The sequence below is a fragment of the Hyaena hyaena genome, unplaced genomic scaffold (genome assembly GCF_003009895.1).
Source record: "Hyaena hyaena isolate Hyena2069 unplaced genomic scaffold, ASM300989v1 scaffold_57, whole genome shotgun sequence".
Lineage (NCBI taxonomy): Eukaryota > Metazoa > Chordata > Mammalia > Carnivora > Hyaenidae > Hyaena > Hyaena hyaena.
Window position 1 is genome coordinate 1,115,353 of NW_024080690.1, and position 26,832 is coordinate 1,142,184.

General features: G+C 44.9%; 1 protein-coding gene across 1 annotated transcript in view; it reads left to right on the plus strand.

Annotated features, from left to right (window-relative positions):
• Positions 1-26,832, plus strand: part of NCAPH (non-SMC condensin I complex subunit H) — a 33,745-nt gene continuing 6,913 nt past the window's right edge. Inside the window, exons 1-14 of the mRNA XM_039231725.1 lie at positions 1-65; positions 4,965-5,184; positions 5,344-5,434; positions 6,328-6,420; positions 6,743-6,878; positions 7,802-7,926; positions 14,917-15,106; positions 16,955-17,046; positions 17,760-17,965; positions 21,432-21,580; positions 21,940-22,046; positions 22,621-22,743; positions 25,033-25,143; positions 26,370-26,546. Coding sequence (XP_039087656.1) covers positions 47-65; positions 4,965-5,184; positions 5,344-5,434; positions 6,328-6,420; positions 6,743-6,878; positions 7,802-7,926; positions 14,917-15,106; positions 16,955-17,046; positions 17,760-17,965; positions 21,432-21,580; positions 21,940-22,046; positions 22,621-22,743; positions 25,033-25,143; positions 26,370-26,546 — 1,839 coding nt within the window. The 5' untranslated portion in view covers positions 1-46. The remainder of the gene's footprint in view (positions 66-4,964; positions 5,185-5,343; positions 5,435-6,327; positions 6,421-6,742; positions 6,879-7,801; positions 7,927-14,916; positions 15,107-16,954; positions 17,047-17,759; positions 17,966-21,431; positions 21,581-21,939; positions 22,047-22,620; positions 22,744-25,032; positions 25,144-26,369; positions 26,547-26,832) is intronic.

Sequence of the window (26,832 nt, forward strand, 5' to 3'; positions counted from 1 at the left end):
CGTCTCGGCGCGCGATTTAAAACCAGCTTCGGAAAGGGAGAGCAAAATGGGACCTCCTTGCCCAGGTGAGGCTGCGTGGGTGGGGGGCGCCGCTGGAAGGGGTCGGCGTGAGGCGGTGCTCCGGGCGAGCAGAGTCAGCTGGCTGACCTGAGCGGGAGGTGCGGATATTTTCGGCCTAGTTGGTCTTGGGGCTCCGCTGGCGGGAGGGAGAGGCAGGCGCAGAGAGGAAGAGGCGGGAAGGAGGGATGGGGGAGGGGCGGGGGAGGGGTGTGCCCCGCCATTCAGGACACGGCTCCAGTCGGCGTCGGGAGCGCCCGTGGGGCGGTCCCCACTCCTTTGTCCCTCAGCGCGGTGCGACCGTTCCCGTGGGCTCCTACGCCGCGTGCCGTGTCTCTCCACCGAAACGAGGGTTTTCCTGGAATGTACGTTAGTTCACGGCCTGGGAAGCAGAGTGGTTACTGCCGAACACTTAACACGGGTGCCTGTATTTTTGCATTCATTCAGCAAGCATTGAGCGCTCCCTTTGGGCCAAACCCTCCTTCAGGTGCAGAGATACAGTAAAGAACAAAACAGATAAGATCCCAGCCTCTTGGAGCTTGTATTCTAGTTGGGGAGTCAGTCAACAACAAAAAAAAACCACACGCGAGGCGGAGTGCTGTGATTGAGAATAGCAGAGTGAGGGGAGGGGCCTCTTTAAGTTGAGGATTCAGGGAAGCTGTTAGAGCAGAGACTCGGGGACGTGTTTTAGGTAGAAGGAGCAAATGCACAAAAGGGCAAGGAGAGAAGAGCCTGGCTGGGACTAGCCGCATTGTGAGTGCACAGTGAGTGAGGCCCCTGAGGTAGGCAGGGCCTTTGTAGGCCTTGGTAAGAGGTTTGGAAATTTAGTTAAATTTTGAACGTGGTAAATGACTTATGTGAGAGACTGTTGAGGGGATCAGTAAACACTGGGTTAAGAGTTGGACACTCAGGGGAGTGATAGAGGCCACTCAGGGAAGTGGCCCATAGACTCAGGAACAAATCTATCATCATTAAGATCATAAAACCATGGGAGCAGGTGAGAACGCTAGGAAGACCCTGTAGAAAAGACGCTCAGGACCAACATTTAGAAGCTAGATAGAGATGGGGAGCTTGAAAAACTCAGAAGAAAAAACTCACAGAAACCAGGAGTGTTTCAAGAAGCACTTGGAGGGGTTTCATCTGTTTCAAATGCTGCTGAAACTCTAGAGAGATGAAGCCTAAAAGTAGCCAGAAGTTGTAGGTGACTGTGACAGGATAGTTTTCATAAAGTGGCGGAGATGGTAGCCGGATCATAGAGGTTTGAAAAACGAATGGGAGGTAAGGAAGTAGATGTAGAAAGTGTCTTTGAGCTCAGTAACCATCTGAACGAGAGAAATCAGAGAAAGAGTACTCTTAAGTATTGAAGGGTGCCTCTGATCCCCATCTTGAGTTTCCCTCTTAGACAGGATCCTCCTTCAGTGCTTCCTATTTCTTAGTCTCTTGTCTCAAGGTCCATCTCCCCTCCTTCTCTGGAACTGCCCTCATTCAGATAGTAACAAGTCCTCTTGATTCATTCTCTAAATATGTCTCTTGCCTCCTTCCTTTTCTATGTTTTCTTTTTGTTTCTTTTGACCTCACCTAAGAGTTAATGTCGACCATGCTCTACAACTTGTGGGAAGCTATCAGGAGAACATGTGAAGTTCTTCTCCTTGTATTTTATTTATTCCCTTTTATCCCTTTGCACCATTTTTTTTTTTTTAAAATAATGTTTTGAGGGGGAGAGAGAGAGACATGAGCAGGCAGACAGGATGTGAAGTGGGCTCTGCACCGACAGCAGAGAGCCCCATGTGGGGCTTAAACTCAGGAACCATGGAGATCATGAGCTGTAGTCAGACATTTAACCGACTGAGCCACCCAGGCACCCCTAATTAATGTTTTTATTTTTAAGTTTATTTCTTTTGGGAGAGACAGAGTGCGAGCAGGGGAGGAGCAGAGAGAGAGGGAGAATACCAAGCAGGCTCTGTGCTGTCAGCACAAGAGCCTTACTCAGGGGTGGAACTCAAGAAACTGAGATCATGACCTGAGTCGAAATCAAGAGTGAGATGCTTAACTAACTGAGCCACACAGTTCCTCTCCCCCCGCGCCCCCCCCATGCCACTTATGTTACATGGGCAACATTTAATGCTAACTGTGTATCACTTTTTTTTTAATGTGTTCCTATAAAATATGTTACATTGTGCATTTTATTTTCATATCACCAATTCAGAACACGCTGAGATATACTTTCTTATTTCCATTTGGAGGATGAAGAAGCAAATGCTTAGAACATTTATTTGCTTAAAACTTCTCCAGCTATTGGGGTGCCTGATTGGCTCAATCTGTAGGGTATGCGACTCTTGATCTCAGAATTGTGAGTTCAAGCCTCACATTGGGCCCAGAATTTATTAAAAAAAAAAAAAATTCTCTAGCTAGTAAGTGATGGACCTGGCGTTTGAAGCCAAGCCTTTTGATTCTTTTTTTTTTTTTTTTAAATGTTTTTATTTATTTCTAGGAGAGAGAGAGACAGCATGAGCAGGGGAGGGTCAGAGAGAGAGGGAGTCACAGAATGAAACAGGCTCCAGGCTCTGAGCTGGCAGTCAGCACAGAGCCCGACGCGGGGCCCGAACCCACGAACCGCGAGATCATGACCTAAGCGAAAGTCGGACGCTTAACCGACTAAGCCACCCAGGCGCCCCCAAGCCTTTTGATTCTTAAATCAGGGAACTGTCCCCCAAAGTCTCTCAGTTCCTTCATCTCTCTCCTAGGGATCTTGTTTCTTGCACTACCAAAATAGCAGTAGCCACTCACTACCATAGTCACACCCTAGACCTTGTCATTATCAGTAGCTGCACCACTCTGTCATCTCAGTTTTAAGCACCCTACTTGTCAGTACCATTTCTATCTTGCCAACTCATTCCTTCTTGTTCCTTGACTACAACAACTCCAACCATCTTTTGACCCAGCAGATCTATATTCTTTGCTTTTCACTGTCTGTCCCTCGTGTCCTTGTTCCCCTCCTTACTTAGCTTACATGCCCTGGTCAATCAGTATAATCACTTCCTTTCATATACTTCTAACCCCTTGCCCTCTTCCAGTCTCTGTATACTTTCTTAGTAAAATCACAGCCCTAATTAATTCCAACTCTGCCTACTCTGCCCTTGCCCCTGCTCACTTGATGGTCTCAAGGGGACCCTAGAGCTGCCCAGCAGTCATGCTGTATTCTCTTGTTCATCCACTCACCTTCTCCTAGATGACTATTCCATACCTTCCTTTGTCTCCTAAATCTCCAGTACCTCCTCTCTGGCCTTCACTTTAGCTACTGAGTTTTGGTTTTTATGTGCTTCTTATTCTACTAAAAAAGTAAAAACAGTCCAAAAGGAGCACCCACAAGCGCACCATTGTACTTGCTCCCCTACCTGCATCTCTGCCTGTGTTGTCTGGCTTCCTTCTATTGCTGTGGATGGGCTTTCTGTGATGTCAGGAAGGGTAGCCCTTTTAGTTGCTTGAATGTATTGTTCAGTGACTTTTACCCTTTATTCTGCATGATCGAAGTGAACAATGCTTCCCCCACCCCTGCCCAAAGATATCTGGAACCTGTGACTAAGGTATCCTTACATGGTAAAAGGGACTTTGCTGGGGCACCTGGCTGGCTCAGTTGGAAGAGCGTGCAACTCTTGATTTTGGGGTTGTGAATTGGAGCCCCATGTGGGGTGTAGAGATTACTAAAAAAATGTATGAACTATTAAAAAATTATAATTTGAGGAGGACTTTGCAGATATGATTAAATTAGGGGTCTTGAGATGGGGAGATTTTCCTGGATTATCTGGATGGGCCCAGTGTAATCACAGTGGTCCTCATAACAAGGATGCAGGAGGGTCAGAGTCAGAGAAGACAGTGTGATGACAGAAGCAAGAGCTTGGAGTGATGCGAAGTATGTAGGCAGCCTCTAAAAGCTTAAAAAGATAGGGAAAGAGATTCTTCCCTGAAGCCTCTAGAAAGAATACAGCCCTGCTAACACTTTGATTTTAGATTTTGACTCCAGGACTGCAGGAGAATACACTTGTGTTGGTTTAAACCACTAAGTCATGGTAATTTGTTATATAGCAGCAATAGGAAACTAATACAATTTCTTTGCTTCATTCTCTCTACCAAGCTAGAGTTTTCCCATCTTAAAATTTTTTTTTAATGTTTTTTATTTATTTCTAGGAGAGAGAGAGAGACAGCGTGAGCAGGGGAGGGTCAGAGAGAGAGGGAGTGACAGACTCTGAAACAGGCTCCAGGCTCTGAGCTGGCAGTCAGCACAGAGCCCGACGCGGGGCTCGAACCCACGAACCGCGAGATCATGACCTAAGCGAAAGTCGGACGCTTAACCGACTAAGCCACCCAGGCGCCCCGAGTTTTCCCATCTTAAAATTAATTTCTCAACCTCATTAATCTCACTTCCCTTTCAACTGCTTTCCTCCCATTTTAGTCCTTCCTTTTTATAGCAGAAGTCCTTGAAAACCTTGTCTCCATTTACTGTCTCCTAATTCCTCTTCTCCTATCTCCCCTGGAATCTATGCCTGTTTGACTTTCTCCTCCCGCAGCTGCCCTAGGAAAACTGCTGTTGTCAAGGCCACCAATAACCTCTAGGTGGTTAAATCCATGGATGGAGTCTCAGCCCTTCTCTAATTTTACCTCCTATCAGACCTCATTACTTTGTTAAGGAAGCATCAGAAGGCCATCACCCCGCAAAAAACTTCAACTATAGAGGTTCTAGCTACCGAATATTCGAGTTGGAAACGATCTTGGTGGCAGATGTGCAGTGAACCCCCACCCCATGAGAGGCCCCAAGCCCCACGTTAGATATAGGAACTATTCTGTGGAAGGTTTGTTGAGCGAGTGTTTTGTTCCATCACTGTCAGCCACAATGAAAACCTTTTCTTCAGAAATCCGTGGGCACCCCCACAGTGCCTCCTCACCTTCAGAACGGGTGTTCTCGATGCCCCTGCCCCGGAAGGCCCCTCTCAATACTCCTGGCACTCCCGTCCTTGAAGACTTTCCCCAGAATGACGACGAAAAGGAGCGACTGCAGCGGAGGCGCTCCCGAGTCCTGGACCTGCAGTTCAGCGCAGACTCGCCTCATCTGCTAGCCTCCCCGTCCAGTAGGTAAGTGCATTCTGGGCTGCCTCCGTGGGGTGGCCGCCCTGACGTGGGCGATGTGGGTCTGGCATCTCCACAATACTATGTGGATTCTGGATCCAGATTTTGAAGAGTTAGCATGTCATGGATCCTTGCCAGAGTTTTTTCTTTTTGGTTTTCGTTTAGGAATATTGACGTTTCAGCCACGATTCCTAAATTTACAAACACACAGATTACAGAACATTACTCCACCTGTATCAAACTATCCACTGAAAATGTGAGTATCTGGGGTGCCTGGGTGGCTCAGTCGGTTGAGTGTCTGGCTCTTGGTTTTGGCTCAGGTCATGATCTTGCTGCTTCATGAGTTCAAACTCCATATCAGACTCAGTGTTGGCAGCGCGGGACCTGCTTGGGATTTTCCTTTTCCACCCCCCTCACTCCTCCCCCGTTTATTCTGTCTCTTTCTCAAAATAAATAAACTTAAAAAAATTATTAAAAAAAAAAAAGAAAGAAAATGTGAGTATCTGCTGGATCATCAGTGAAGATATTACAACTTGATCACAAGGGAAATCTATCCTCCTTGATTCTGTGGAGAATGCACAGTTGATGATAATTGTGTGCTTTCATTGTCCAGTAACTCTTCTTAATGCTAATGTTTTTCAGTATGCTTTTACTATTTCTTATAGGCCTTTGGCGTTCATTTTGATAGATTGCTTGCCACCTGCATTGTATCTAGAGAGGCAGCATTGCTTAGGGGGTAATAATGTGACTTCTGGAGCTAGTCTCTGTTGGAATCCAGTCCCTGACATTCACAAGCTGTATGGTATCGACCTAACCACTCTGCTGCAGTGTCCTCTGTAAAATGAGAATGTGACTAGTACCTGCCTCATAGAGTTGTTCTGAGGATGACCGAGTCCCTTTGTATACAGTGCTTGGAACAGAGTCTACATACACTGAAAACTTAGGAAGTGTGCTGTCATTCTCTAGGCCTTGAGAATGAGGAGATAATATATGGATTTAGCTCTGTCATCAAGTGTTTGTGGGAACTGATACCTGTGGTGAGATGTGGGCTGTTACTTTGTAAAAACTTAGCTTCCTCTATTAGGGTAGCATTATTTACATGGGCCTAGGCTATAAATAACGAACCTTTCTACATTTTTCTGTTTTCAGAAAATTACTACCAAGAATGCTTTTGGTTTGCACTTGATTGATTTCATGTCAGAGATTCTTAAACAGAAAGACACCGAACCGACCAACTTCAAAGTAAGAAGGATGTTCACCTTCTCTTAGATGTGAATTAATGATGATTATTTCTGATATTTAGCACAGCACTGTAGTTGAATTCTGCAAATACATGAGAACCTCCCTTGTGTAAGACATTTTATTAGCTTCTTTACTTTCTTTCCTAAACTGATGAAATAGAGAAGATATCTTTATGTTATATTTTGTTTATTCCCTGTCAGTCTTGGGTAATCTTTGTCATTTTTTTCTTCAGAGCAAGTGAATATTTTGTGAAGCTTGCTGTGTTTTGTTCAGCAGTCCCTTCTTATGCCTCCAGTGAGTTTAGCTCTACTTGTTTGACTAGGTGGCCGCCGGCACTCTGGACGCCAGCACCAAGATCTACGCTGTGCGTGTGGACGCTGTCCATGCTGACGTGTACAGAGTCCTTGGGGGGCTGGGCAAAGATGCACCGTCTGCAGAAGTAGAGAGCCACGGTGCAGGTACATGGGATGGGATCTGGATTTAGGGGCTTTCTTAAGGGCACAGCAGGTAGTTATTTGAGTAGTATATTGGGATGAAGTCCTAGGAAATCCATTATCTCATTCGATTGAAGACATGGACATTGTCAAAATTGTATATGAGGAGATCCTTAAGCCCTATAGTTGTTTTCCTTCAAAAAGGAGAAGGACTTTTTTAAAACTTTTAGCTTTTATTCAGGCAAGATTGAGTAAACATCACCAAGTGGGGAGGTTCTGATTTGGGGGACTTTAGAAATTGGCTTGTATTAGAAGCCAAATACTTAAGGTTTTTTTCCAAGGTTATGGATTTTTTTTTCTTAAATTTTTTTTAGTGTTTGCTTTTTTTTTTAATTTTTTTTTTTTCCTACGAGAGAGAGAGAGAGAGATGGCGTAAGCAGGGGAGGGTCAGAGAGAGGGAGTCACAGACTATAAAACAGGCTCCAGGCTCTGAGCTGGCAGTCAGCACAGAGCCCGATGCGGGGCTCGAACCCACGAACTGCGAGATCATGACCTAAGCGAAAGTCGGACACTTAACCCACTAAGCCACCCAGGCGCCCCAGTGTTTGTTTATTTTTGAGAGACAGAGCGTGAGCAGGGGAAGGGCAGAGAGAAAGGGAGACACAGAATCTGAAGCAGGCTCCAAGCTCTGAGCTGTCCGCACAGAGCCTGATATGGGGCTCGAACCCATGAACCGCGAGATCATGAACTGAGTCGAAGTCAGATGCGTAAGTGACTGAGCCACACAGGCGCTCCCAAAGGTACAGATTAGATGTGCCTGTTGCTTTGAGAGAATGGCACGTTTCAATTACAATCACTCTTCAGAGTTTTGAAGAACGTGAGTTAATAAGTTTGGTTACATCCTCCAAAGCAATCTTTGCAGTACTTAGTCTTCTTTCTTCTTTCAGATGGAAGTGCTACTGAGACAGGAACAACCAAAAAGGCTCAAAAGCCAAAGAAGAAGCACTCCAACAAAACCATCGAGCAGAATGTAAACAACCTCAATGTGTCTGAAGCAGATCGGAAGTGTGAGGTGAGGAACTGTGTGCAGTGTGGTCTCTGACTAATTCAGAACCTCAGTGGCTGAAACTTGGCAGGGCCAAGCCTGCCTGGTATGTGTTTGCTTAGGCCTCAAGGGAGTAAAATACATAAGTGGTATGTGCATTATCATCCCTTAGCTTTACAGTGAAGACTGACAGGTATAAGTCCCTGCTTTTCCCACAGTATTTCAGAATGATTGAGTAGAAAGAGATGGCAAATTACCAAGGACTCTGATTGATCATACCATTGATTTTCTTTCCTAGCATATGCAGCAGAGATAACAATGGCTAACGTTTATTGTGCATTTACTGGGCACTGTGCATTTATTGTACTGCCCTAAGCCTATGAGCTGTGTTACCTTACTTAATCCTCACTACATCCTTGTTACATTTTCTGCAGAGGTTATTGAGGTACAGGGCTGTTAAGTAACTTGCCCAAAATGGTACAGCTAGGAAGTAAGTTGGGATTTGAAACTAAGTGGCCTGGCTCCAGAGTCCTTGCTCTAAACAGCCTTACGATCTGGCAAATCCTACGGAATCTGCTTAAAGGAAGCCAGAGGCCTCATTTATCTTTAGCAAAGCTAATTTAAAGCAAAGGTGTTGGTATAAGCTTTTTAAAGATTTTACTGTTGAAAATAGTATCTCAGTGAACCTTCTTGTACATATTTGTGCTCTTTTGAGGGTGTATCTGTAAGAAAATTCTGAGTCCTGGAATTTCCATTGGGTTGTACCAATCTACTATCCCACCAACAGTGGACTAGATTACTTTCTCCTACCTCCATGACATTTGTGAACGGCAGTTAATGTCAAGAGACTGAACTGATCACCAGAATGACCATATGTGGAAAAAGGACTGAGCCCTGGATACCCCAATCTTAAAGAGTTCAGAGGGGCACCTGAACTCAGTCGGGTTAAGTGTCTGTCTTCGGCTCAGGTCATGATCACACGGTTCATGGGTTCAAGCCCTGCGTCGGGCTCTGTGCTGACAGCTAGCTCAGAGCCTGGAACCTGCTTCAGATTCTGTGTCTCCCTCTCTCTCTGACCCTCCTGTGCTCACGCTGCCTCTCTTTCTCTCTCTGTCTGTCTCTCTCTCTCTCAGAAATAAATAAAAAGAAAAACATTTAAAAAAAAAGAGTTCAGAGAGCCAAAGAAGAAACATCAGTAGGTAGGAGGAAAACAAGGAGAGAGCATGGGAATGAGAAAGCACCAGGGAGGAGAGAGTGATCAGCTCTGCCAAAGTGGCAACCTGGGCCCACTGGTGTTCCTGGAGAAGAAAGGGCCTATGGAGCTGAAACTTGGACCAGAGAAGGGGTGCTACTTGGCTGGTGCTAGTGTCCCTGAGTTTGGAAGAGGGGCTTGTGGGGCCAGGACCCAGACCTCTGAGGAGGGCATTCTGGTTGGTGCTGGTGTCTGTGAGGGGCACACGGTGAGGCTGGTTCTGTGAGTGTGAGTAAAAGTGCAATTGAACTCAGCTAGTGCTACAGGTGGGACCTGCTGCATCTGGGGTGAAGAGGTCCTGCTGGGTAGAAGCAACAGGAAGCCTACAGAAAGAAACAAGTCCCTTCTTCTAGCCTTGCAAGCTTCCTCTAGTGTCCCCTACTGGTGGAGCCCAACAGGGAGCTGCTGGCAAAGCCCAAATGTGGTCCTAGATCCAGCATCACAGAGCGGACAACACTAGGTAGGTTTGGGGCTGAGAGGCAATAGCTTAACTGGCAGAGAGGTAAAGTGTCACAATATCTACGTTCAGGGGCACCTGGGTGGCTTAGTCGGTTAAGCGTCTGACTTTCGCTTAGGTCATGATCTCGCGGTTCGTGGGTTCGAGCCCCGCATCGGGCTCTGTGCTGACTGCCAGCTCAGAGCCTGGAGCCTGTTTCAGTCTGTGACTCCCTCTCTCTCTGACCCTCCCCTGCTCACGCTGTCTCTCTCTCTCCTAGAAATAAATTTAAAAAAAAAAAACAATATCTACGTTCAAAAAGGTTTGGTCAGTGGGGGGGCAGGGTGACAAGGAGAGTCGTTGCTCAAGTAGGAGCGTTGCTCAAGTAGTTTTTGTTTTTTTTTTTTAATGTTTTATTTATTTTTGAGAGAGAGAGAGAGACAGCATGAGCAGGGGAGGGTCAAAGAGAGAGGAAGACACAGAATCTGAAGCAGGCCTCAGGCTCTGAGCTGTCAGTACAGAGCCTGATGTGGGGCTCGAACCCACGAACCGTGAGGTCATGACTTGAGCGGAAGTCGGACGCTTAACCAATTGAGCCACCCATGCGCTCCACAAGTAGAGTCTTTGAGCACATGAGAAGGGAAGGGAATGGACAGTGTTAACAGAGTTTGGCTAAGGAGCACCCATGGCTGGTGGGAGATGGGATGCAAGTATGCATGTGTGGGCGCATTCCAGGTATTCCCTTCTGGTTGTGTCCCTCCAGTCATCGTCCCCTCCCCCCCGCCATTGAAAATAGGAAGCCAGACCATCAACTGAGTGTGGAGGAAGAAAGGTAAAGGTTTGAGGAGAGAAAAAGGTGGGGTGGGTGAGCAAATGGACTGGGGAAGTATCGTTTGCTTGCCAGACACTCATGGCTGACTTGAAGGCTGTGGCAAACGGATTTAAAGTGAGGTCAGTCAACATGACTCTGTGTGTTTCTCTGACAGTAGTTAGCTGTCATATGGGATGCGAGCATAAAGCGGGCAGAAAGTTGGATTTAATACAGGATTGTGTCAGCTGAGTCAATGTGACACAGCTAGGAAGAAGCACTGGAGTAAAGAGCATATGTAAGGGAGTGGTTACGATCGATGCTTGTGGAACTTCGGTGGGAAAAAGAAAGACCGTGGAAAACCATATGATCAGTGGATTGTAGGGCATGGTGGGTCAAAGACTTTTTGGGGTAAGAGACAAGAAGGTGTTGGCTGGAAAGATATGAGATGGTTGTCACGGACATTTAGAGTTGAGCAATGGAGAGGCTGCAGTCATGGTTGGGATTCAATTCAGAGAATAAGAAGGGAGTGAAAGACAGGAGGTGTAGAGTTCATGCTAGGATCTCTGAAAGTCCTGGGGTTTTCAGGATGAAGTTCAAGACCATTGAAAGAGAGGATATCAAGGAACTGAGAGGCCAGAGTGCTGGATGGATCAATGTATGGATATTGAAACCACCAAAAACTATGACAGCAGTAAAGTTAGAGAATAGTAATGAGCCAGGAGCTCATATTAAGAGCTTCCAAGAATTGGGTAGATCTAGGGATTGGAAGGCGATTGAAAAACATATGGGCAGAGGGTGGTAAGGTCTGATCTTACTATGTTCAAAGCTGAGGGTTTTAGGACTTGGGAAGGAGAGTAGTCTAGAAGCAGTGATGACGAACAAGGAATTTCACCTATCCCACATCGAGGCCAGCGGTCGGTCAGAAGGCTGTGGAAGAGGAAGCAGCCACACTGGTGAGGCCTGCAGGGAAGCAGTGTCCTTGGGCAGATAGCGGATTTCAGTAGAGCAGTGCTCCTCAGCCTCTGTCATTCTCTTCCTCCTCCAGAACCTTTTTAGATATTGTCTTCCTACCCCCTGACCTTGAAATGAATTATAAAGGAACAAGATTTTGTTAGGTAGTATTGAGGCTTAGAGAACCATAAGTTATTTTAATTCCTGAGATTTTTTTTTTCACCTTCCCCCAGAACCAGTTTTCACTTCCTTGAGAATGATATCACCCTTACCGAAAATGAATGAGTTAGAGTTGGTAGGTGGGGAGAACCTTCAGGAAAGAAGCAGGGGAATATAGGGAATTTTGGAGATAACTGATCGAGTCTAGAGGGCCCTGGGGGAAGATATCAAATTAACAGAGGGAGATGGGGTCCAAAGAAGGGGATGTCAGAGCTGTATGGGTTTTAGAGCCTGGGAAATGTAGAACCTTGAAGGGTCCTGGGTCTTTTATATGTGACTAATAAATAAACTAAATAAAAGGTAATAATGAAATTAGACCTGCTGGCCTCATGGCAGATGGTGGTGGTAGAGGCTGAGCATGTGAGGGGCTAGGAGAAAGGAGCCTTGCCAGTCTTACTTTGAGTGATGAGGCACTTCTCTGGACTTGTCTGGAGGCTCTAGCCTGTGTTAGTGTGAGGACTCTGTGTGAATGAGCATGAAGGGGCCCGAGGAAGATGGATCCACTGAGGCCGCGGCCAAAGGAGGAGGGCGAAAGCTTGGGCAGCAGGCGCTTTTGGGAGAGAGTGAGTTTTATTTATCGATGTTTCAGCATTGACCTTGGGTAGTACCAGATTTCTATAGGCAGGTGATGTAAAGTTCAGATTCTAGTTCCACTATCTTAGTTGTGTGGCTTGGGAAAAAGCTCTGAATCTCACTTTGTTAAATTGTAAGAGCAGGTGGCATTAGTCCCATCCACATGTGTTTTGTGGTAGTGAATCTTTTCCTAGCAAATTGCTTTTTGTCCATAGTAGTATGTTGCATACACCTGAAGCGGAGCCATAACCTTCCTTTCCCCTCCCCAGTTCTCCGTGTTTTCCCCCCTTTCTTAGATCCGACTTCAGCTCTAACCAAAAATTCTGTTTCCAATCATCTTTATTCTGACCAGGTAGACCCAGTTCGGGGAGCCTGAGGAGACGTGCACTAACTAGCCTTTCTCATTGTTCTAAAGAGAAAATGAGAACAAGCAGTGCTGCTCCCTCTAAGCCTATAAAATCATCTAGGCCAAGCGAAATCATTCATCTTTTTTTTCTTTCTTTTTTTTTAAGTTTATTTATTTTGAGGCGGGGGACAGACAGAGGAAACAGAAAGAGGCTGTGAAGCTGGTTCTGTGTTGAGAGCAGAGAGCCCAATGCAGAGCTTGAACTCATGAACTGTGAGATCATGGGAGTTGGACGTCTAACTGACTGAGCCACCCAGGCGCCCCATCATTAGTCTTGAAGAAACACCAAGTACCGCATCCTAGAAAGCTTTTTTTGCTCTGTAATCTGCTGTAATGGCCCAAAGCCCAATTTGGATGATAAACAAGAGGGAGGGATTGTCACAAACCTAAAATTTGAAGTTTGAACTGTTTCTTGAACCCACATTCTCTTGTAGATGGCATGGAGATGAGAAAGCAAATGGTCTGTGGGTGTGTCTAGACCAGTTGAGAACTCTTATTTGTGTATGAGCTGATCTGTTTTGGACACAGCTCTGTAGGCAAAATGTTTGCTGTCATGAGAGATTCCAACCTGATTATGCTCCAGTTCTTTATACCAGGAGAGCACAAATAGATACAATGAAAGGAAGTTCAAGGCACCTACTATAGGAAATCAGAGTGGGTGGAGGTCAGAATTGATGGAAGCGGTGAAATTTGAAACTGTGCCTTAAAGGAAAGGTAGGTATTTGCCAGATGGATATTGCCAGGAAGGTGATGCTAGGCAGCTAGGCAGCTGGATAGTGTACAAGTTTGTCTAGAGCCTAGTATTTACTCACACGCCTGAAGCCACCTAGACTTTACCATGCAGGGTGTTGTCGACCAAAGTTTCCTTTTACTCCCTCTTTTCCTTGCTGTCGACTGTTGTTTCAAAAGGTTCATCTACCCAGGGTACCAGGCTGGCCCAGTCTTTAGAGCATGTGACACTTGATCTTGGGGCTGTAAATTCAAGCCCCATGCTGGATGTAGGGATTACTTTAAAAATAAATAAATAAATAAAAGACAAAAGCTTTATCTACCCAAACTGTGCAGTTAGCAATAATTCATTTTCCCATCAAATTACTCAGATGTCAATCAGATCTAATTTATATGAAAGGACCATTGTTCTTAGTGTTTTCAGTTTTAGTGTTTACAGTTTCTGCATTGACTCTTTGAAAGTCTAAGTTTTGTTAACTACCCACACACAGGACCTTAAAAGATGTGGGGCTCCAGGTGGGAAGCCAATGGTCTGGTTAGCATTTTAGGAAGGAAATGGGAGTAACAACACTAGTATTTTGGAATGGGAAATGAGAAAGACCAGAGACAAGGGTTAACTTAGGCGTGGGTTGTATTGGTGGCAGTGGGGCGAAGAAGGAAGGGATAGATGGAAGAGCTGTGCGGGGAGGAAACCCCGCCAGGCTGTGTGACTGACTAGGTGAGCGGTAGGGAGACAGGGAGAACGTGGACTTGATATATGTGATACTTGGGCTAGGAGGATGGTGAGATGGCTTTATTGGGAAGGCGAGAGGAGAATCTTGGTTCTGGTGAGGCCAGGCTAAAGGGACAGAGAGCTATATCTGTCATTGTATCTGAGGCCTCTTCTCTCCATAGTAGCTACGTCCTGAGACATAAAGAAAACCTGGGAATCCGGTTCCCAGCCTGTTTCCTGTTTCAGGGCCACCTGTACAATCAGGTAGCTTCTGCCTTCTTGCCACACCTGCATGTGCCTTGCTCTGTCCTTGTTCTCGTGCTCTGTGCCCTGTTCTGCCTTTGGGATTTGTGTCACGTGGACATGCCACTCCTACTCTGTATCCCAGTCTTGGGAGCCTTCTGACAGCCTATTCCATGTTTTACCCATCCATCTAGTCCTGCTGACTCTGCCTGTCTTTCCCCTTGATCTCATGGTGTGTTCCTCTACATCTGTGAAAATATTTCTGTTCAGAGAAATAATGGGATCTTGTGAACAGATCCCTCATACAGGCTTTCTAAGTCCACAGAATTTGTCATGATAGCATTCTATTAGAGGTAGTTATTTGAAAACAGTGACTTGTGGAAAGAGACCAGCAGAAGGATACTGTCTCTGTAGATTGTAAACAGATTGACACGGTAGAAGCTTGTTCCTATTTATGGTGTACTTGCATTTATTCATCTGACCACACACAGGCTTCCTTTTCAATTGGTGTCTGCTAGGATAAGATTTTACTGATCAATTAAAAAGCCTTCCACCTGTTTCGATCGTGTGCAGAGATATTTCAATCCATATGCCGCTGTGTATGAACAGGGTTCAATGAATGAGATTGTATATTTGCTTTGGCTGCATTCCATAATTCTTTGGTTCCCTCTGTTTGTACGCTCAGATCGATCCCATGTTTCAGAAGACAGCAGCCTCCTTTGATGAGTGCAGCACAGCAGGGGTATTTCTCTCAACCCTCCACTGCCATGACTACAGAAGTGAGCTGCTGTTTCCTTCCGATGTCCATACTCTCTCCACTGAAGAACCCCTGGTGTTGCCAGATTTAGGCTGGGTAGAAATGACAGATTTAAAAGGTGAGTACACATAGTGCATCTCACCAGAGCATTTCAGTCATCAGAAAATTTTCCGTACAACCATGGAGTGTAATGAACCCATCATTATGTTGCTTGGTTAAATTACCCAGAAGGTGCTTCTGGAACGCCAAATCGGGCATCCTCGTGGGAGAAACTAACTTCTCTTCCTCTCTGCAGCATGGAGTCTAATAGTAGTAGGTGATGCCCACCGTGGCTCTTGGTCTATATGTGCTACATCTGTCACGTGCCCCTCTTAGCCGCCAGCTTGCACAATCATCTACTGGAGCCCTGGGCTAAGCGTGGACTGTCACAGTTTGGACTTGGAAAAGGAGCTTTAAAAAGCTTTTGTTGAGCCAGAGAGGCCTTGTTCTTATTTGTTACCAATCTAGGGGGTCTTGAGGAGAAAAGGGCGTTGTGAATTATTTTCAGACTCCACTGCGGTGGTCTGAGAATGGACCTGCCCTTCTGTTAGCTCCTTATACTGGCGTTGGTGTGGCAAGGGTTTTACTACCCCTCCCCTCCTACCCTCCACACCCCTCTGGGGGAAACATCTGAAAATGTTGTGACAGACATGGGTGGGAAGCCAGGCGCAGGAATGCAGTAGCTACACTTGTGTGCAGTCATTTTTCTGTGCTGCGTGAAATTGATCCTCCCCCTCAGGGCTATACAAATGTTACAGTGCCCATTTTCATCCTTTCTATTCTTGTCTAAAGTTTTCTTTTTTTCTTTTCTTTTTAGAGAGTGAGTACACATGTGCACGTGCCTGTGCAGGGGAGGGGCAGAGGGAGAGAGAAACTTAAGCAGGCTACATGCCCATCACAGAGCCTGATGTAGGGCTTGATCTCATGAACTTTGAGATCATGACCTGAGCTGAAATCAAGTCAGGCGCTTAAGCAACTGAGCCACCCAGGCGCCCCTATTCTAAGTACAACTATTTTGTGCTAATCTATTTCCAAGTTGATGCTGTCAACTGGGACTTTAATCACATGAAGTAGCTAGTTTCTTTTTTTTTTTTTTTAATATTTTTTATTTATTTCTAGGAGAGAGAGAGAGAGAGAGACAGCGTGAGCAGGGGAGGGTCAGAGAGAGAGGGAGATACAGACTCTGAAACAGGCTCCAGGCTCTGAGCTGGCAGTCAGCACAGAGCCTGACGCGGGGCTCGAACCCACGAACCGCGAGATCATGACCTAAGCGAAAGTTGGACGCTTAACCGACTAAGCCACCCAGGCGCCCCTGAAGTAGCTAGTTTCATTTGGGACTAAAATAAGTAGCATTTGCATGATTGGTTGTGTAGTTAGTACACTTTTTTTGGTAATGTTTATTTTTTTTTTTGAGAGAGAGGGTGAAAGCAAGCACAAGCAGGGGAGGGGCAGAGCGAGAAGACAGAGGATCCGAAGTGGAGTCTGTGCTGACACCAGAGAGCCCAATGTAGGGATCAAACTCCTGAGCTGCAAGATCATGGCCTGAGCCGAAGTTGGACACTCAACCGACTGAGCCACCCAGGCGCCCCCAGTTAGTACACTTTTCAGGAAGGGTTTTTGATTTCCCAGCTGTAGCATAGGGCACAGAGTCCATTTCAGAGTCAAATGTCTGTGCTTCAGGTTTCTGCCCTAATGTTTCAGTAATTCTTGGAATGCCAAGTTTGGGAGCCTGCCTCCAGTGTGGGTGTGTCTTTGGAGCAGAAGTCTGTGGCCTGGAGCTTGGCCTCCAGCCAGCCTCTGCCACAGAACAAGGGGCAACTGAGCCTCCCTTCTCCATCGTGCTGCTCTGGTAGTTCTGAGCAGGGAGGAGTGTGCTCCATTCACATTCTTTGCCATCGTCCTCTTTGCCATCTTCTGTCCTCTCCAGCACCCTTGCAGCAGTGTGTGGAAGATAGCCAGATCTGCCCTTCCCTGGCCGGGTTCCAGTTCACTAAATGGGACAGCGAGGCACACAATGAGGTGAGTTCAACTTTTAGGCTTCTAAGGGCTCTGGCATTTGTCCAATTGCTCGTGGTTTCAATGAGATGGTCCAAGACAAGTCCTGCCCAGTGAGAACCAAAACTGTGGCATCGTTTTTATTTGGCCAGGAGTACAGAAAATATTTCCCTTGGCACTTCTATATGGACTAAAACCTGGGGGATGGGAATGGAGGATAAGACAGCCCTGTCATTCCTGTATGTACATTTCTTTAAATCAGTTTTACCCTTGAACATGGTTAATTCCAGCCCTCTGGTCTCAGGCTGCTGTCAGGCTCAAGGAATTTCCTGCTCTTCAGGGTTGAGTCCCTTGGCACAGAGTTTCCTGAGAAATTGTCATGTGTAAAGCTTTCCTCCGTATATTTTTAGTATGCCCCCCTTTAACCTACATACTACCGCTTCCAGAATAAATGGTCTCCATGGAAAACTGTTTTCTCTAAACATTTAGTTAATGGATACAGATTCCTGTTTCATGTTTTACAAAACGTGCCTAATGACAATACAGCTTCATCCTGTGCTGCACAACATAAGCTTCCTCAGCGCTTTACTATCGTGAGAATGTTGGCTCTGGGGAGGTGGGAGGAGAGGCTAGAAACTCAAATTTTGGGGGTGAGAAAAGAGGCTGTTCCTCCAGCGGTGGCTGGGGTGGCCATGGGAATGGGGAGCACTGTAGAACCCTCTCTTTGTCCTCTCCAGTCCGTGTCTGCCCTGGTAGACAAGTTCAAGAAAAACGAACAGGTGTTTGACATCAACGCTGAGGTAGAGGAGAGTGACTGCAGGGACTTTCCTGATGGGCCCATGGAGGACGACTTTGATGCAAACGATGAGCCTGAGCACAGCGCGGCCGGGGACAACGCTGAGTTCAGCAGCTGGAAGGAGCCCTGCCACACTCGCAGCTGCCCGTAAGGCTGTTGGGGCCACAGAAGATGTTCCCACCGGGTTTTCCATCCGTTCTTTTCCTGGCGGGACAGTAGGGACACTGTAGGAGTTTGTGAAGATAGAACTAAAATATGTAAAGTGCTGGAAAAAAGTACCCAGGATACAGGAGCTACTGCAGTGGAGGCTGTTATGTGTGTTGGTAGCATGGAGTGTGCTTTCTTTCTACACATGATGCAAGTCTGGCTTTTGGCTACGTCACCGCATATCAGTTATAGACACAAACAGGCTTATGTGTTGCTTACAGAAACAGTGGCCCTTGCCTGAAGGGTCAAGCAAAGAAGGGGGGCTGGGCAGTGTTCGGTTACCAGATAGGCAGACCAGGGACAAGCAAAGTGGGGGAAACTAAACAAACAAATAAAACTGAGCATATTGGGTAGAGGAATTAGCCCGTAGTAATTTAAATTTTTTATTACCCTAGTAGGCATAGGAGAAAATCAGAGCTTTGTTGGCCTTTATTATATGTACTGAAGAGATTAGTATTGTTTTAATTTTGAATGTGGTTTGGAAGCATAATAATCATGTACCGAGGTCCTCTGAAGGTTGTGAATAAACCTGAGTGTGGGAGATTCCATAAGTCTACAACGAACAGTCCCTGGGCCTACAACAGTTCTGTGTGCCTGTGACTAGGGACAGCCATGCTGGTTTACTGTGGAGTAAAACCTTAGAAGTTGTCCCGTATAGTTTGTCTGCTTATGTGGGAAATGATTAGATTGATAATATCTCTTCAATCTGAGTAGAAATTGAAGGGCTGACCATTTGGCACCTCAAGGCAAAACTACCATCTAGGCCCTTTGGCACCATCTTTTCCACTTTTGATTTGTACTATTAGTATACTTGGCAATCTTGTCCCTGTTCCCATCCTGTCTTCTGCAAAGTGAGAAATGGTAGGCAGGTTGGTGGGATTAGCTCTTTTAATATCATTTTCAAATGTCAGAGAACAACTGTTACTTTTCCTGGCATCTGAGGAATTGATGGTAACAAAGGGCTTTGGTTACTTCCATTTTGTTATTTTGAATAAATGTCTCCATTTCTCTCCATTTTCAAACAGAACGAAATCATAGAATCCATCCTACTGAGTGCATTGGGAGCAGCGGGCTTAGGTTCTAACCTAAGGTTTTGTCCATCTTGAAATCCCTATCCTTGGCATGGTGCTGTTCTTTCCCAAGAGCTCAGTCAATATTTAAACCACACAAACTTGACTCTGTCGTTGACAGCTGTGAGATGTGGGGCAGAGGCAAGTGGCATGACCTTTCGGGGTCTTTGTTTTCTCATCCATAAAATGAACGGCTTGGACTAGATAAAAATAACGTCTGAGCTCATTGAGCACTTTATTATTCTGGCTTTGTGCCGGACACCATGCCAGGTGCCTTACCTGCATTAACTCATAATTTACGTAATACAGAAAATGTAATTTCTTAAGCCTTACGACAACCTTATTAAGTCCTGTTATCCCTGTTTCACAGATAAGGGAATAGGCTCAGAGAAGTTAAATAATGGGATGAAGCTGGGTATCACTCGGCACCTTTGACCAATTCTGGCTGCATGTAATGAACTTTGGATAGTAGGCTCTACCCCAGAGCATTTCACTGAGAGTCCCTGAGGCCAGGCTCTTCATCACATTTCCCAAACTTTCCTGGGTGATTGTACTGTGCACTCAGGATTACAAACACTGTACTGGACTAAAAGGTCTTTAAGGGCTTCTCTAGCTCAAGGTGGGTTATGGCAGTGCTGAATTACCGTTTCCAGTGTTCTGTAGGACGCCCCATGTTCTTGTTCTCCCTCTTCCTGCAGCAGTGGGCCACCTGTGCTCTAGCCAGTCTCTCTGTGGTGCAGGCACTTGCTATGGTTAAAGACCTAGGCTGTGGTCCAGGCCTACACCACAGCCTCCTCCGTGCATGTAAGAATGAAGCCTTTTGCTAAGTGCTGGGTGATGTGCTAGAAGCCATCTGGGAGGAGACCTTAAACCTGCAGGTATTAGTGTGATGTGCTGAACTGGTGCTGAGTTGAAGGAGGAGCCCTGTAGTTGGGGGGCAGGTAAAAGAAATAGTTCCCCCAGAGGGGATTAGAGAAGTTTGATGGTGGGGCAGGCCTTGAAAACTGGACAGACTATGAAGTAGATTAGCTGTTGAGTCAGGGATTTGGGCACCCGTAGGGTGCCTGCCACATAGTATTGTGTATTGTAAGGCAAAACGGCTAGAGTTCAAGCCTCAAGGGCCTTAGCTCTGCCCTGGCCCACAGATTCTCAGGGATTGGGAGCCAAGCTCTTTATAACTTTGCCTATAAGTTCCCAATAAATTCTGAGCCCGATTGCCAAAACAACAGTGTCCTTGAGAATTGAGCAGAGATTCTACTGAAGGCATAATCTTTCTCCCGCTGGAGTGCACACTATAGTACAGTTGTTACTCAGTAACATATGGGCATTCTACAGACTGGAAATGTGAATTTTTTTTAGCATATTCTAAGTTTTAAAATTAAGTTTTAATTGCACAACAATTATACAAATACAGTTTCCTAGTTTTTAAATAAAGATTCTGTAGATAAAGGTAAAGTCCCCTTTTAAAGCTTTTTAACCTTATTCCATAAGGTTTGATGTGAAAAGGATTTGTGTATATAGATGTCTCAGAATAGATGAAAAGCCCCTCAGTGTTTCAAGTTTCCTTGTTACCTTTACCTTTAGAGGGCAGTATAGCAGCACTAACACACTTTCTGATGTGTTGGAGGCCTTTAGGGGAAAGCTACCTCGCTCTTACTAGTACCTTGTAGAAAGGTTGAAAAACCAACCTAAAACTGCCGTGCTGGACGGGCCAGTTAGACTTCACACGCAACAAAGAATAAAGCTAAGATGGCTTAATAGATTATAAGTGCCCCCCCCATCACTTGGGGGACAAATTAGAATAACATCTGTTTCACTTTTAGTAGACATTACACCAGTGTTATTGGAGCCTTCACTTATGGAAGGATGGTGAAGAAAGAATGAGAGAGAGATTATCATCTTGTGTGGCAGGAAGCCTTCCATATGAAAAGATCTTGAAGCTGATTCAGAGAACTGTGTCCAACTCCCAGCTCTGGCATTTTACTAACTGTGCGGTCATATATAAAAACTTACTTTCTCTCTGCCACTGTTTTCTTGTCTCTCAAATGGGTAAACTTGCACTTTATGAAGCACTTTAAAACCTCCTTGTAGCTATGGTCATATTGTTATAAAATTAAGAGAAGCAAAAGCTCTTTGACAAAGTAAAAACTAAGGGATTTTTAACGATGAAGTATTTACATTGAACTAACTCTTAGAAATCCTGTCCATCTGTGAAAAGTGGGTAGGTAGTCTTCAACTGCATCACATGCTGCTTTGCATGTAAATGCATGATTGTGTTCTATATATTGACATGTACATGGTTGTACACTTAAAACATGATTTCATGTGTGTTACAGGGAAGAAATGATTCCCCTTGGGGATGGAGACATTAGGACCATGTGCCCCCTTCTGTCCATGAAACCTGGAGAATATTCCTATTTTAGTCCCCGTACCATGTCGATGTGGGCTGGCCCAGACCACTGGCGCTTTAGACCCCGACTCAAACGTATGTACTTCTAGATGGAACTTTAAGACATAGTGTCAATGACCATCCAGTGGTCATATGTGGGAATGACCATGGGCTTATAAGGCAAGACTCTAGAACTCTGAAGGGCCTTGCCAGCATTATATGTTTGCATTCTATCTTTGAATGGAAGGGATTAATTAGCATATTTTTTATTGTGTTTTGTTAGCAAGACGACAAGCTTTCACAAGCTGATGAAATAGGTGTATATGGTTTGCCTTTCCTAATGCCGTTATGATGTTCAGATAAAAATGCTATTTGTACTTGATAAGGATCTTGCAAAATGGGTAAATATTGTCCACAGAGGTGAATGGTATTGACATCTGTGTTCATTTCTGCAGATGATGCTTCCTCCAAATCAGAGAACAAAAAGAAGAATACAAAGAAAGATTTTGAAATTGACTTTGATGATGATATTGACTTTGATGTGTATTTTCGAAAAACAAAGGTTTGTGCTAGATTTATTAGCATATGTGCTTTCTTAAATTACTCTTTTCACTCTTCTTTCTTTTCAGATGTGATTTTATTTATTTATTTTTAGAGAGAGAGCGAGAGAGCATGAGTGCATGTGAGCAAGTGAAAGGCAGAGAGAGGGAGAGAGAGAATCCCAAGCAGGCTCTGTGCTGTCAGCATGCTCAGACTCACAAACTGAGAGATCCTGACTTGAGCCAAAACCAAGAGTTGGACGCTTAACCAACAGCCACCCAGATGTCCCACAGATGTGATTTTTTAAAAAATTCATTACAGATATAAGTTTTAGAGTAAATGGATGGTTTCATTCTCCCTCAGTCTCTAGATGGATTGAGAAATAACCCCAAACTCAGTGGCAGGTAGAATCAGGTTTAGAATATGAGTAATGTCTAGCAAAATCACTCTTTCACACGCAATTGGGAACTCTGACAGTAAGTGCTGCCCAAATTCTTCCCAAGCTCCTTTATATATATATATAAATATATATATATATGTTTGAACATTCTTATTAAAGATGCCTAAAAACCTTTTTCTTTTTTTTTTTTTAATAGGCTGCTACTATTCTGACCAAATCCACTTTGGAGAACCAGAATTGGAGAGCTACCACTCTGCCTATGGATTTCCTCTATGAGACTGATAATCTTGTCCGGCTGCATCTCAAACCAGGCACCAGGGTAAGACCAGGATAAGACTGTTCCTTGGTTTCTTCAGGCTACTGCTGATGTCTAACCTGTTGATAGCATCGGAGGTATCGAATGGTAGATAGTGTGACTGTCAGACAGTGCCTTTAAGGAAAAGGAGAGCCCAGGGCAGTTACTGGGAGATGCAGTGGGTATAGCAAGGCTAAAGGGAAATCTTATGGGATAGATACACATGAAAGATTTGAAATACTTCAGTTGGTTAGACCCCTGGAAGGGCACTGAGGCCTACATGCTGAAATGCTAGGGAGATGAACAATCTTTTGTTGAGGTGCTTACAAGATGTTAGTTATTGCTTGATTTCTCTACTTTCTCATTGAGGTGGTGGATTCACTAGCCAGAGGCTGTCCCCAGCCCACGTTGCCTTCCTCACGGTCCGGGTGTAGACACGAGCCCCACTGTGACATGTGGGGTGATGTAGGAGGCAGAGTCTGACTGTGCAGTCCTCAGGGAGTTCTCTAGTGCTGCGCAACCTTCCTGGCTCCTCTGTTAACCACTTGGTGCTATACTGGTCACTGTTCGCTTCATCTTCCTGTGGCTCTCCTGGTGATGCTGGTAGCAAGTGCATGTCACTGTTGCCAGGTGACTAGTCAGCGGTTCAGGCTAAGTTCCGTTTTATCTAGACCTCTGTTCGTTTGCATTCCTGGTGCTTCTAGTCTCGTGATGTCATATACACACACTGTCTTCAGCTTCCTCTTCCTTATTTTGCCTGTTTCTGTACAAGGCCGTAATGATATGTGTACAGTTCCCCCAAATCACTGATATCTCATGTTGTGTTTTAAACCAACACTAATATATTTTTCTTTTTAATCAATACTGTTTACTTAACAGAAATATTCTTAAAATTGCAGAAAGAGGTACAAAATTGCAGTATGAGGAGCTGTGGCTATGGTCAGTGTTGGTTAGATGCTAGACCCCTCTTGCTCTGATCATAAAATGGAGCCCTGTGGCACAAGAGCAGGATGGTAGGACCCTTCTCAAAACCTTGCCCAGCGTGGAGCTGTTCTCTGTAGCCACAAGCCACCTCTTGTCCTCTCAAGCCCTTATTGTGAGCATTTGAAGATTGTGGCCTTAGGTGAGAATTTGCATATTCAGATGTTAAGGTGGTAGAACAAAGTCACTGGGACATTGCATTCCAGGGGGTGTTTTTTTGTTTTGTTTTGTTCTTTTAATAATCTTCTCTTGTAGAAGAAAGAACTTTTGTTTCTGATTGTCCACAGCAACAAATTCACTGTGTGTGAATAGTAGGGCAGCCAGGCAGCAGGAGCTGGAGATCCCTGTCCTTCCCAGCAGAGCTATCCTGGGGAAATGACTGTTAAACTCTGGAAACCCTGGAAATTAGATGCTGGATTAATAAGCACTATTTGGTTAGAGACTATACACATCAACCACCCATCCAGTTTAATATCTTGTAAGGGGATTCTAATAGCAGCCGCTCTCGTGTACCCTTCCTGAAATATTTCTTGTAGACTATGGACAATTTAGAGTGTGCCTCCAGAAGAGTATCCTAAATGGAGAGGGATTTAGAAACAGTGTCATAGGAGGAACAGTGGAAGAAAGTAGACAATAAATACCTATTGTTGAATATTATTTTTGGATTTGTATTCCAAAAACATGGTGAAGGGTTTTTTGGCTGCTTTTGGAGCATAGAGTTGTACTAAAATATTCAGTATGCTTTGTAAACTACATACCTCGGCAAAAATCACTGGTCTAACAATCAACAAATAGCTGAAGGGCTGTGGTCACAGGCATTCCCAAAAGAGGAGGCAGACTTGTTCTCTGAGGCTCTGGAAGGCAGAACAAGGACCCTGTGGTAACAACAGGGAAAAGAGCTGGATGTTTCTTCTTATAACTATGATTGTCCCAGAAATGAGACAGGCTGCCTGTGAATTAAATTTGTGAATGGGTTTCCTCAGAATTGCTCAAGTGGCAACAAGTTGGCTTCTTTTCAGATACCTTTAGGCAGTTTTGTTTTTAATGAAGAACCTTTTCCAATAAAGTTGTGAGCAGACCTAATTGCACACCCACTGCTCTGGTTTATTCGGGTTGGATGGAGTCTCCAAGCCCTGCTACCCCAGGGCTTGATCGAGAACAGAGCTGTGCGGTTGATGTTGTCAGGTTTAGATGACTTTTCAGGGCCCTTAGAACTCCCAAAAATCTATAATTCTAGGAGATTGATCATAAGAACTAAGGTTATTGTCCAACCTAGTTTAGAGCTGCTTTCCTAGAAATTGCTTTCTGCTCTTATTCTTTCCTTCATTCTAGTTACTTAAAATGGCCCAAGGCCAGAGGGCAGGAACTGAACATTATGAAGAAATTGGAGACTATGATTACAACAACCCTAACGACACTTCCAACTTTTGCCCTGGATTACAGGTAAAGGAGAGAAGAGCTCTGTCCTTTCTTCTAAGCAGAAGAGCCTTCCTTGTTTCCCATCTCCCTTCTTTCCTATATGGCGGAAGGCTATAGGAAATTCTAAATCAGGTGGGGAGTTTCTGGCTGCCTGCCCTGCCCTAGGCATCAGGGAACAGAGCAAAGCTGAGGAAACAGCCAAAACCTTGGCCTGCTTTGCCTCAAGCCCTGTATGTGGAAAGCAGGTGGTCATACTCCAAAAAATGGATCAGTGTCTTTAGCCTGTGCAAAGTACTTATCTTGGCTATTTTGGGATTTCAAAGGAAAATACTCTTCCTGTTCTGAGGAGCTAATATTTTGGCTAGGGAGACAGAGCACACAGACATGTGAAGATGGTGTGGTCTGACAGGTAAAAAGTCTGTCAGGGTAGATTCAGGAGACCAGGCCTATAGCACTGATTTTGGTTCTTATGTTGAGAATTTATACAAGCCACTCCCCATCTTTAGATCTAGTTTTAAACTAAATAATCTCAGTATTCCTTTTGTGAGTCTACTAATGAGATAGCAAATGTAAATAAGAGAAAGGGAGAAATATTGGGCCTCATCTGTGTCCCTGTGGGGAGAGGGACAAGAACTGCAGAATAATTTGTTCACCTTAATACCTTATGTGGAGGAGAATTGAGTTGTTACATTTTAGTGAAAATCCTGACTGACCTCTTGATGAGTGCTTCTTAAGGTTTCCAAGTGCATAAGAATCACCCTAAAAAAGAATCACTGCTAAAGAAACAAGTCCTGGGCCCCAGCCCAGAGATCTGATCCATTCCTGCTGGCCTTGGTCCAAGAATGGATTTTTCATGGCTCCCAGGCAGGAATCCTGCTGCTGGCTGGAGACCCTTGGCATCTCTTACGCTCACATTGGGTGAGGGATGTGGGTCAGATCTCCAGTGTTTCAAAAATGCTTTCTATAAATTGAAATCTTCAGTTGGCTAGAAGCCAAAGGGGACACTGGCAGTTGTGATTATTGAATTCCTTGTAACTTCCTCTAGAGGTCTTAGTTAACAGATACCTTCCTCGGAAGGTTTATGTGCAACAGGAAGATAAGTAGAGGTGCCTAGAAGTCCATCCTAGGCTTGACTCACAATGAACTCTCAGGTGCTGTCCTCTTGATGTATAAATACAGTGTTTTTCAAGGATACTTCTAAGCCTTTCAGACAGCTTTTGCCAAACTTGAAGAACTATATCCTTGCCCAGGCTGCTGACAGTGATTATGAAGAGTCGGATGATTTATTTGTGGGACCAGTTGGGACCTTTGACCTTACCTCTTGCCATCCACCTAAAACAACACAAGAGAATGATGATGTGCCTGAAGTCCAAGGATTGGACATCACCACTTATGGGGAGTCGAATCTGGTAGCTGAACCTCAAAAGGTAGAAGTGAAAGCCAAGAATTATGTTACATGGTTTGCCTGAGGTCTATTTAATTTGCCTCCTGTATGAAAGTCATATTGGTCTGGGCTTGATTTTTTTTTTCCCCCTTGATTTTAAGTTGTTGCTCTTCAAGTGGCTAAATCTTAAGTAGGGCCATGTTGGGAATGAGCTGATGCTAATTAAGTTTGTGTGGAAATAGCCATCTCTCCAGAGATTGTGATAAACCATATAACTAGGGGCAAAGTGGTAAAGTATGTGAATGAAGGCTGCAGGCAGGGAAAATCGG